Below are 12,139 nucleotides of genomic sequence, written 5' to 3'. Positions count from 1 at the left end.
TCCTGCCTCAGCCTCCAAGAGTGCTGGGATTACAGGTGTGAGCCACTGTGCCCGCCCCTTTACTTATTCTTAATAATACTGAATGTTCTTCACAATGAACCAGGGAAAGATGCCTGACATTCTGTTTTTGTTTTTCTCTCCATTCCTTTACTTCCTAGGCCAGCATTTTCCAGTAGGAAAATTCATTCTGAGGGTTTCCTCCACCAAAGTTTGTGCTCATTTCCTTTTATTTATTTATTTATTTGATGTTTTTAATGATGAAAGAATTACATTCCATCGGTAACACATGGTGGAAAAGACAATATTGTCTTTGGCACACATTATTGTGACAAAGGAGGTAGTTTAGTTTTCCGCGGGTGCTCTTTTGTAGGAGAGAACTTTCTGTGATTCCCTCATAGAGATGAGGCAGAGTTTGAACAGCATTATTGCACATTCCTACCACATGGGCAAAATTGATTGTACCGGATGGATGGATGCCTGATCCAAGAGAGCCCATGTGTGGCTTGGCTGAACAAATCAGATTTCCCACAGCACTTGAAGACTCAACCCACTCTTGGATTCTTTGACTGAAAGTTTACTTCAGAGCGGGAGTCCATATGGCCTCGTGTTTACTAAATGAGAGAGGACCGTTGTGAAAGGAAATAGATACGGGTAGAGGGGAAGGAAATAAATGTGGGGCAGGAGGCAGCGGGGAGAGTGAGCGCAGACATGCTCACCTGAAGCTGGCTCTAATTTCCAGCTTCAAGTTGCCGTTCCTTATGGGGTATGGCCATGGTTTCAATGCCTGGATCCTCTGCCATTCTCTATGACTTCCTAATGCAGTTTCCTCTTGCTTTTTGGTTTCAGTTGGTTCTGTTGCACGTGACCAAATAGTTCCTGATCTAGATAAAGCTTTTTGTCCATGGCATCAACCCCAAAGATTTGTATGTGAGGGGGAAGAAAAACAGCAGAATGGGTTGTCAGTATTTTCTGATTAGCAATGTGTTTTTAAAACACCTATATGAGAGCATGGAAAATCAGACCAGCTTTGTAAATCACTAGTTCTTATTGATTGCAACTACAGCTCACAAAGACATTGCTTTGGTGTCTTATTTGAATAGGAGGCATCCATTTATGCTGGCAAAACTATATACCATTCTCATTCACCCAGAGACTGCTGGGGTTGGATTTGAACCCGCCACCTCCGGTATATGGGGCCGGCGCCCCACTCCCTTGAGCCACAGGTGTCACCCAGAACTTTTATAATTTTTGACACACGAAACATCAGCCCTTACTTCTGAGATGGACAATTAAATGCCTTGTGGCCGTTTGGAGAGACCTGTGATACTTTTTGCTTATTTTTCTCTTATAAATATGTCCAAATAATGAGAAAAACTGTAACTATTTAGATAAAAATCAGTGAAGTCATAGGAAGTAATGTTTTCACCTGTTTTTGCAGAGAAGGGCTCTCCATTGAGAAGTGTCCATATCATTTAATGTTTATATACCAGCTAGTTGACACAGTGTTCACTTTTTAAAATTTTAACTTACTGCTTTGGAAAATACATGTCGCTTACACGGGATTATTAAATCAGGAGGTATTACAGACAGTGACCTCATTACCACAGAGCTCTTGCTAATCATGAGAAGTTTGAGTTTTGTTGACGCAAAGCTATTCTTGCTGAAAAACAACAAAAACATCCAGGCTTCCTTAGGCTGCGGGTTGGAACACCTTTCAACACCTTGTAAAGCGTAGCATGTCTTTTTTAAGAAAGAAGAAAGTGTCTAAAACTTGCACTAAAAAAATACTCGGAATAGAAGCACGGTACCGAAGAGTTGGATCAGAGATTTCAAATAATCCTTAGAAATCATTTGGGGATGAAAGGTTGCAGGTGAACGTATGTCCACATGGCTTCAGGTGTTCGTTCTGGCTGTTCTGTCTAGTCCTGAGTCCTCAAGAATGCCGACCGGGAGTGAACATGGCTGAGGGCTGAAGTTAGTAATGATCAATGTTTTTCGCCTCCCAGACTTGCTTCTCTGCTAGACAGCTGGTGGAGATATTTCTACGGAACAGCCACCCTTTGTCCATCTCTAAGGAGGACTTTAAGCAAATGAGTCCTGGTATCATCCAGCAACTTCTCAGCTGCTCTTGCCAGCTGCCCCGGGACCAGCAAGCAAAGTTGCTCCCCAGCACTCTGGAAAGTAAGTTCTTGTTCTTCCCTCGGGAAACTGATGTGGACGGTAATAACAACGAAGGTGGGGTAATTACTACATACCAGGTGCTGTGATGAGCCTTTTATGTTCACCAACTCATGTGATCCTTCTGACGACACTACCAGCTAGATGGTTTTATCACCCACATTTTAGAGTTGAAAAAACTGAGGCCCAGAGAGGTCAAATAACTTTCCAAAGACACACAGCTGGTAAGCGGTGGAGTTGGGATTCCAACCCAGGCAAGCTGGCCCCAGAGTCCTTGTCTCCCATCACTATGGCAAACTGCTTTTCAATGAATGTATTACATTTTGTATATAGTTTATATGAATTGATTTTGTCTCCTGAACTGGACTCAATCATGGGCCAACTTTAAAGTCCATAGTTGAGAAGTGGTACGATTTAAAAGGACATGAGCATTGGCGTCTGAAACACAGCCCTGAGTTACGCCTTCTCTTCCCAGACACTCTGCAATCTTAACTAATTTCTCTGCTTCCCAGATCCTGTTTCTTTTTCTGCATGATGGAAAGCTGGGAGCTCCTGGGGCTTTTTTTTTTTTTCCTCCCATGATGGCGTGTATTAAAAAGAAAGGCACACTGGGGTAAATCAAAGCGCATCAGACTGCTCTGGGAAGGAGGTACCAGCCTTCCAGATGTGGTTGGTAGCCCCAGGATGGGAAGGCATCACAGGGTCCCTCTAAGGTTCAAATAAAATAATGTGTACAAAAAAGTGTTCAGTAAATTTAAAGCATTGTATATTTAAAAGTCCAAAATTAAAATTATTGGCGTACAAACATCCATGATACATAGTAAAAATGTGACCATGAGTGGATCTGAGGGCCTTAGATGAACATTTTTTACAGCTGTGTCTCTCTCTCTCTCTCGGGTGCTGGGAGGATGGTGGAAAGTCTCGTGTAGGCATCAATATGCCCCACAAAGAAAGCTTGAAAGATGGTTGGGGTAATAGTTTAGAGAAATTACTAGAGAGCTTAGAAGTCATGAAAAGTGGAAGGATGGGGAACTTGGGTAAATTTATAAGAGAATTTACAAGTGTAAGGATGGGGAACTTGGGTAAATTTATAAGAGAATTTACAAGTGTAAGGATGGGGAACTTGGGTTTATTTACGAGAGAGAGAGGAGAGAAAGGAAGGAGCAGAAGGGAAATGGCAGGGCACTGAAATGAAGCGGGGAGAGGTGTTGGGACATTTCTTTCTCTCTGAAACAGCCTGAAATGCCCATCACATCTGAATTGTTCAGCTCCCCACTGTGACTTCTGCATTTGAAGATTTTATGTGAGCAAAACCATGCTGGGGCCTACCTACCTAAGACTCCACAATCACTGAGAGGAAAAAAAATACATTAGCAGGGAGCGGCTAAGTAATTCAGCACTTGGTGGTCAGCCGGTGATGCTCACACAATGGATGAGAACAGAAGCGTGGCACCAAGGAACTTCCTGGGGCATATTTATATTCCCACCACCTGACATGGTGCCTGATACGTACAGGCCACTCAGAAAAGGGTTTGGAACTTAAGATCTATGAAAAAGTCATATCCCCTCTTGAATGAACTTCTAGATCTTTCTAGGACAGTGATTTTTTAACTGGTGTGCCGTGAGAGGATCTTAGGTGTGCTGCCAAAATTTTTAACAATCTTAAATTATTCTTGAAAGATGTTCAAAGCACAGTAAGTGTATTCTTTTTTTTTAACTCTTTTTTTTTAATCAACATAATTTGCGTGTGCCATGGAAGTTTAACTGTAGGTTCAAGTATGCCATGAGATAAAAAAAGGTTGAAAAACATTGTTCTAAGGAATAAGTAGTCTTGCTATGAAAAATATCAACAAGTCACACTCACTAAAGAATCTAGAAAAATATTACTGTCCTCCATCGAAAATGTTGCATTATACAATTAGCAGAAAAGGTTCAGATTGACCTTTTGGAATTACAGAAATGTGTGATGTTACATTGAAGACAGGAGGACAGAGACACTATTAAGAAAATATTGTTTGGGCTCAGTGCCCATAGCACAGTGGTTATGGCACCAGCCACATACACCGAGGGTGGCAGGTTCGAACCCAATCCAGGCCAACTAAACAACTGCAATAAAATAAATAGCCAGGCATTGTGGCGGGTGCCAGCTACTTGGGAGGCTGAGGCAAGAGAATCACTTATGCCCAAGAGTTGGAGATTGCTGTGAGCTGTGACGCCACAACACTTGACCTAGGGTGACATAGTGAGACTCTGTCTCTGTCTCAAAAAGAAAAAGAAAATATTGTTTAATGTGTAGAAACTCACCGCCTAAGTGCTACCTTCAGTTGAAGTTCTAGGAAAGACTATTATGGCTCAAACTTCAGACCTATCCAAGGCAGCTTCTCTGAAGTGGCTAAGAATTTAGTGGCGAGGTCAAGTCCTCTTGTAGTAATGCCAAACATTTAGCTAGAACCTGGTTACGAGTTCCTGACTCCAATCATGAGGGACCCCATGACACTGAAGTAGAAACCTGGGCAAATTATCACAGAGCCTGAAGGCCGCAAAACTCAAAGGTTTTATGTTTTTTAGGCTGTGCTTCCCACACGAGAGCAAATGAAATCTAACTCACAGAGGTCTAAAATGATTTGATAAGCGCTGACATTACGAAACATTCCTTCTCCTCCAGTTTCCCACTGTAGCCGCCCGTGGGACAGAGAGGAGATGAGCCACAGTGGAGTTGAAGGGTCTTGAAACTTCCCTATCTGCCTGGGAAACGTCACACCCTCATTTGTCCTATGAGTTCTTGACATTTTATTGTCCTTTGTAGTGACCACCAAAAAGTGACAACTTCGAATTTGATTAGACACCCAAGTGCCCACGTTAAAATTCAAATGAGACCATACAGGGTCTATTTGGGAGGAATAGGGTTATGAAACTTTGTTGAAGATCTGTAGGGATGTTTTAACGATGTGGTTTTTTAAAAAAAGAGAATGAAATAAAACCTGGATGTAACTGTATGACCATTCTAAACCATTTATTAAATATTTATTATTGTATTTTAATATTTAAATGGTAGTACCATACTTAACGACACAATATGTACCATCTTAACCATTTGTGTTTGTACAGTTTGGTAGTGTTGAGTATATTTATGTTACACAACAGAGCTCTAGAACCTTTTCATGTTGTAACACTGAAACTCTATACCAGTGGAAAAACGACTTTCTTTTCCCCCTCCTTTTATACCATTTTATAGGGCTTCCTGTAGCAGCAAAGGGTGGCAGGTAGATGGAAGTTTGCATTTTCTTGCAAACTTCTCAATGTACTGCTAAAGGTATTTCAATATTAGACCTCTGTAAAATTTACAACTTGTTCAAAATAGGTCTTTTTATAATCACAAGCCTATTGCCATGTTACCAGTTGTATTATTATGATTTAAGGTGAAGGGTAAACTTTCTAGAAAAATATAAGGATGGTGAGAATGGGACACTTTCTATCATAACAGACTTTGAGAGGATAGTTTCTTTGAAAACTGCACGAATGGCTAGGGCAGTTGCTCACACCTGTAATCCTAGCACTCTGGTAGGCCAAGGTGGGTGGATTGCTTGAGCTTAGGCGTTCGAGAGTAGCCTGAGCAAGGGCAAGACCCCAGCCTCTACTAAAATAGAAAAACTATCCAGGTGTCGTGGTGGTGGTGGGTGCCTGTAGCCCCAGCTATTTGGGAGGATGAGGCAGGAGGATTGCTCAAGCCTAGGAGTGTGAGTTTTCTGTGAGCTATGACACCATGGCACTCTGCCAGGGCAACAAGAGGAAGATGGTCTCAAAAAAATAAAAAAAACAAAAAAAACAAAAAACTGCAGGGAGCTTTAAGTATTATAATAATGAAATGGTTTGATTTAAAGTATATAATCACTAAAGAAAACTATAATTGCACAATTACTTTTCCTCACTGTTTACAAACGTTTGCCATGACTTGTCAGTAATTTCTAAATAAGTGTGGGGGAAGGAATCGTTTGCTTTGAATATCTGCAATTAAATGAAAATGATGATGTGAGTAACTTTTAAACCCCATATCATTTATACTTGACTCTGAAAGTCATTTTTATCTTTTTTCTTTCTTTTCCTTCTCCTTTATTTCTGGTCCTTCAAATGTATTTGTTTTTGTTTGAATAATGTTAAAAATTTTACTTTTGGAATGTTAAAAAATCCTGGAAGCCTAGAAATGCAAAATAAGTTTTCAGGATTATAAAAAATATTGCAAACATCTAAAATGTAGACTGTTTATGCTACTAGCTCCTACATGTCCATTGATCAGATTTCATCAATAAAATCGCTCACTTTAGTCATTGAGGATAATAAGCCCTTGGATCTTCCAAATAACTTTGAGAGCTTTGAGAGTGGAAGGAAGTTCTTCCAAAGTGTGTACTTGTTTTGTGCACAAACATAGGTCTACGATGGTGCCACACTTTGTTCTTCCCCTATAACACTGTTCCTTGCCTTTGAGAGGTTTTCAATGTGATTAGATGGAAATAGTTACTAGTGACTGTCCATGGATGTTGGAGTTTCAAGTGAGAGAATTTACGATAGAACCTCCATAGTTGGCCACTTCCCTCCACTGACCACCTCCTTACGTGGACCTAATTTCATAGACTGGACAAGCACCACACGTGCTTATCAGTACAGGAGGCCTAGTTCCTTATGTTGACCCCCTCTGTATGTTGACCAGGTTATAGTCCCTTGGGTGGTCAATTTACAGAGGTTCTACTCTAGTTTCTTTGGGGATGGGAGGGGAGCTTAGTCCTTGCTTGCCACAGTGATTTTTAGTAAGGGGTAGTCAGGGTACTTCAAAGCAATAGGGTTATTTGGTGAATGTCTTGTTTTAATCCTTACTACAATCCAATACAATAAACTGGCAGCTTAGAAGCTACAGACATTTATTTCTCACAGTTCTAGAGGCTGGGAAGTTTCAGAACAAGGCACTGGCAGATTCGGCATCTGGTGAGGGTCCGCCTCCTGGCTCTTGGGCTGGTGCCTTCTGGCTGTGTCCTCTCCTAGTGGAAGGGAGTAACTCTGGTCTCTTCAGGCCTGTTAGAAGGACACTAGTCCCATTCAAGGTGGTGGGGAGACCCTATGAGCTAATCACTTTGCAAACACCCCATCTCCTAACCCATCACCTCGATGCTTAGATTTCAACATATGAATATTGGGGAGACATAGACATTCGGACCATCGTGAGTCTATTCATTCTTCCCCTTAAAAATTGAAAACTTTTTATCCCATATATATAACACCTATTTAAAACTTCCATATCCCTGTTAGATGTTACCAGGAGAAAGATTCTTGTGGCATTTGCAGCAGCTGAAGCTTGAACAGAGGGCATCTGTGAATCCCTGACCATTTTTTTTTTTTTTTTTTATTGTTGGGGATTCATTGAGGGTACAATAAGCCAGTTACACTGATTGCAATTGTTAGGTAAAGTCCCTCTTGCAATCATGTCTTGCCCCCATAAAGTGTGACACACACTAAGGCCCGACCCTCCTCCCTCCATCCCTCTTTCTGCTTCCCCCCCCATAAACTTAATTGTCATTAATTGTCCTCATATCAAGATTGAGTACATAGGATTCATGCTTCTCCATTTTTGTGATGCTTTACTAAGAATAATGTCTTCCACTTCCATCCAGGTCAATACGAAGGATGTAAAGTCTCCATTTTTTTTTAATAGCTGAATAGTATTCCATGGTATACATATACCACAGCTTGTTAATCCATTCCTGGGTTGGTGGGCATTTAGGCTGTTTCCACATTTTGGCAATGGTAAATTGAGCTGCAATAAACAGTCTAGTACAAGTGTCCTTATGATAAAAGGATTTTTTTCCTTCTGGGTAGATGCCCAGTAATGGGATTGCAGGATCGAATGGGAGGTCTAGTTTGAGTGCTTTGAGGTTTCTCCATACTTCCTTCCAGAAAGGTTGTACTAGTTTGCAGTCCCACCAGCAGTGTAAAAGTGTTCCCTTCTCTCCACATCCACGCCAGCATCTGCAGTTTTGAGATTTTGTGATGTGGGCCATTCTCACTGGGGTTAGATGATATCTCAGGGTTGTTTTGATTTGCATTTCTCTAATATATAGAGATGATGAACATTTTTTCATGTGTTTGTTAGCCATTCGTCTGTCATCTTTAGAGAAAGTTCTATTCATGTCTCTTGCCCATTGATATAAGGGATTGTTGGCTTTTTTCATGTGGATTAATTTGAGTTCTCTATAGATCCTGGTTATCAAGCTTTTGTCTGATTGAAAATATGCAAATATCCTTTCCCATTGTGTAGGTTGTCTCTTTGCTTTGGTTATTGTGTCCTTAGCTGTACAGAAGCTTTTCAGTTTAATGAAGTCCCATTTGTTTATTTTTGTTGTTGTTGCAATTGCCATGGCAGTCTTCTTCATGAAGTCTTCCCCCAGGCCAATATCTTCCAGTGTTTTTCCTATGCTTTCTTTGAGGATTTTTATTGTTTCATGCCTTAAATTTAAGTCCTTTATCCATCTTGAATCAATTTTTGTGAGTGGGGAAAGTTGTGGGTCCAGTTTCAGTCTTTTACATGTAGACATCCAGTTCTCCCAACACCATTTATTGAATAGGGAGTCTTTCCCCCAAGGTAAGTTCTTGTTTGGTTTATCAAAGATTAGGTGGTTGTAAGATGTTAGTTTCATTTCTTGGTTTTCAATTCGATTCCAAGTGTCTATGTCTCTGTTTTTGTGCCAGTACCATGCTGTCTTGACCACTATGGCTTTGTAGTACAGACTAAAATCTGGTATGCTGATGCCCCCAGCTTTATTTTTGTTACTAAGAACTGCCTTAGCTATACGGGGTTTTTTCCGGTTCCATACAAAACGCAGAATCATTTTTTCCAAATCTTGAAAGTACGATGTAGGTACTTTGATAGGAATGGCATTGAATAGGTAGATAGCTTTGGGAAGTATAGACATTTTAACAATGTTGATTCTTCCCATCCATGAGCATGGTATGTTCTTCCATTTGTTAATATCCTCTGCTATTTCCTTTCTGAGGATTTCATAGTTTTCTTTATAGAGGTCCTTCACCTCCTTCGTTAGGTATATTCCTAGGTATTTCATTTTCTTTGAAACTATGGTGAAGGGAGTTGTGTCCTTAATTAGCTTCTCATCTTGACTGTTATTGGTGTATACAAAGGCTTGTGGACATTGATTTTATATCCTGAAACATTACTGTATTTTTTGATGACTTCTAGGAGTCTTGTGGTTGAGTCTTTGGGGTTCTCTAAGTATAAGATCATGTCGTCAGCAAAGAGGGAGAGTTTGACCTCCTCTGCTCCCATTTGGATTCCCTTTATTTCCTTGTCTTGCCTAATTGTATTGGCTAGAACTTCCAGCACTACGTTGAATAGTAAAGGGGACAGAGGACAACCTTGTCTGGTTCCAGTTCTAAGAGGAAAAGCTTTGAGTTTTACTCCATTCAGTAAAATATTGGCTGTGGGTTTGTCATAGATAGCTTCAATCAGTTTTAGAAATGTGCCACCTATGCCTATACTCTTCAGAGTTCTAATTAGAAAAGGATGCTGGATTTTATCAAATGCTTTTTCTGCATCTATTGAGAGGATCATGTGATCTTTATTTTTGCCTCTGTTAATATGGTGGATAACGTTTATAGACTTGCATATGTTAAACCAGCCTTGCATCCCTGGGATGAAGCCTACTTGATCATGATGAATGACTTTTTTGATGATAAGCTGTAATCTATTGGCTAGGATTTTGTTGAGAATTTTTGCGTCTATGTTCATGAGTGAGATTGGTCTGAAATTCTCCTTTTTGTTTGGGTCTTTTCCTGGTTTTGGTATCAGGGTGATGTTTGCTTCATAGAATGTGTTGGGGAAGATTCCTTCTTCCTCAGTTTTTTGGAATAATTTCTGCAGTACAGGAATAAGCTCTTCCTTGAAGGTTTGATAGAATTCTGGAGTGAAGCCATCTGGACCAGGGCATTTTTTGGTTGGAAGCTTTTTTATTGTTTCTTTGATCTCAGTGCTTGAAATTGGTCTGTTCAGAAGGTCTATTTCATCCTGGCTAAGTCTAGGGAGAGGGTGTGATTCCAAATATTGATCCATTTCCTTCACATTGTCAAATTTCTGGGCATAGAGTTTCTGGTAGTATTCAGAGATGATCTCTTGTATCTCTGTGGGATCAGTTGTTATTTCCCCTTTATCGTTTCTGATTGAGGTTATTAGAGATTTTACTTTTCTATTTCTCGTTAGTCTGGCCAATGGTTTATCTATTTTATTTATTTTTTCAAAAAACCAACTCCTTGTTTCATTAATTTTCTGAATGATTCTTTTGTTTTCAATTTCATTGATCTCTGATTTGATTTTGGATATTTCTTTTCTTCTACTGAGTTTAGGCTTAGATTGTTCTTCTTTTTCCAATTCCATAAGATCTCTTGTGAGATTATTGATGTGCTCTCTTTCTGTTTTTTGAATGTAGGCATCTAAAGCGATGAATTTTCCTCTCAAAACTGCTTTTGCTGTATCCCACAGGTTTTGGTAGCTTGGTCTTCATTGTTGTTATGCTCAAGGAAGTTAATGATTTCCTGTTTTATTTCTTCCTTCACCCATCTGTTATTCAACAGAAGATTGTTTAATTTCCATGCCTTTGGGTGGGCTTGAGCATTTTTGTTAGAGTTGAGTTCCACCTTTAGTGCCTTATGGTCTGAAAAGATACAAGGTAAAATTTCAATTCTTTTGATTCTGTTGATATTTGTTTTGTGTCCCATGATATGATCAATTTTGGAGAATGTTCCATGGGGTGATGAGAAGAATGTATATTCTTTATCTTTGGGGTGGAGTGTTCTATATGCGTCTATCAAGCATAGTTGTTCTAGGGTCTCATTTAAATCTCTTACATCTTTGTTTAATTTGGATCTGTCCAGCTCTGTAAGAGGTGTGTTAAAGTCCCCTGTTATGATGGTATTATCAGATATCATATTGCTCAGACTGAGTAAGGTCTGCTTCAAGAATCTGGGAGCATTTAAATTGGGTGCATAAATATTTAGAATTGAAATGTCTTCTTGTTGTAGTTTTCCCTCGACCAATATAAAGTGACCATCTTTGTCTTTTTTGACTTTAGTTGCTTTAAATCCACATGTATCTGAAAATAAGATTGCAACTCCTCTTTTCTTCTGAATTCCATTTGCCTGAAAAATTGGCTTCCAACCCTTGACTCGGAGCTGTAATTTGTCTTTTGAAGCCAGGTGTGTTTCTTGCAGACAGCAAATGGATGGCTTGTGTTTTTTAATCCAGTCAGCCAATCTATGTCTCTTCAATGGGGAATTCAAGCCATTAACATTTATTGAGATAATTGATAAGTGTGGTAGTATTCTATTAGTCTTATTTTGTGAGAGACCATTGCTTAGTTTTGTCTTTTGCATCAGTGTGGAGGTTAGGTTCTGTCCTTTGATCTCTGAGTTCTTACTTTGCTGCTGATCCATTGTGGTGGTCAGTGTGCAGAACAGGTTGAAGTATTTCCTGTAGAGCTGGTCTTGTTGTGGCGAATTTCCTCAATGTTTGTATATCCGTAAATGATTTGATTTCTCCGTCAATTTTGAAGCTTAGCTTAGCAGGGTACAGAATTCTGGGCTGAAAATTGTTCTGTTTAAGTAGATTAAAGGTAGATGACCATCGTCTTCTTGCTTGGAAAGTTTCATTAGAGAAGTCTGCGGTAACTCTGATGGATTTGCCCCTGTAGGTCAACTGGCGCTTACTCCTGGCAGCTTGCAGAATCTTTTCTTTTGTCTTGACTTTGGACAGGTTTATCACAATGTGTCTTGGAGAAGCTCGGTTAGAGTTGAGGTGACCCGGGGTCCGATATCCCTCTGAAAGCAGTGTGTCAGACTCTTTGGTGATATTTGGGAAATTTTCTTTTATAATATTCTCTAGTATGGCTTCCATTCCTCTGGGGCATTC

The 12,139-nt window shown here is 39.9% G+C and overlaps 1 protein-coding gene across 7 annotated transcripts in view; it reads left to right on the top strand.

Moving 5' to 3' along the window:
• Positions 1-12,139, top strand: part of SLC39A12 (solute carrier family 39 member 12) — a 143,588-nt gene that overhangs the window by 16,666 nt on the left and 114,783 nt on the right. For all 7 annotated transcript variants that reach the window (XM_053573192.1, XM_053573199.1, XM_053573194.1 and 4 more), the window contains exon 6: positions 2,007-2,181. In XM_053573192.1, coding sequence (XP_053429167.1) covers positions 2,007-2,181 — 175 coding nt within the window. The remainder of the gene's footprint in view (positions 1-2,006; positions 2,182-12,139) is intronic.

Source organism: Nycticebus coucang, chromosome 20 (genome assembly GCF_027406575.1).
Source record: "Nycticebus coucang isolate mNycCou1 chromosome 20, mNycCou1.pri, whole genome shotgun sequence".
NCBI classification, from domain to species: Eukaryota; Metazoa; Chordata; class Mammalia; order Primates; family Lorisidae; genus Nycticebus; species Nycticebus coucang.
The sequence above is the reverse complement of the archived record's forward strand: the minus strand, read 5'-3'. Positions and strand labels throughout refer to the sequence as shown.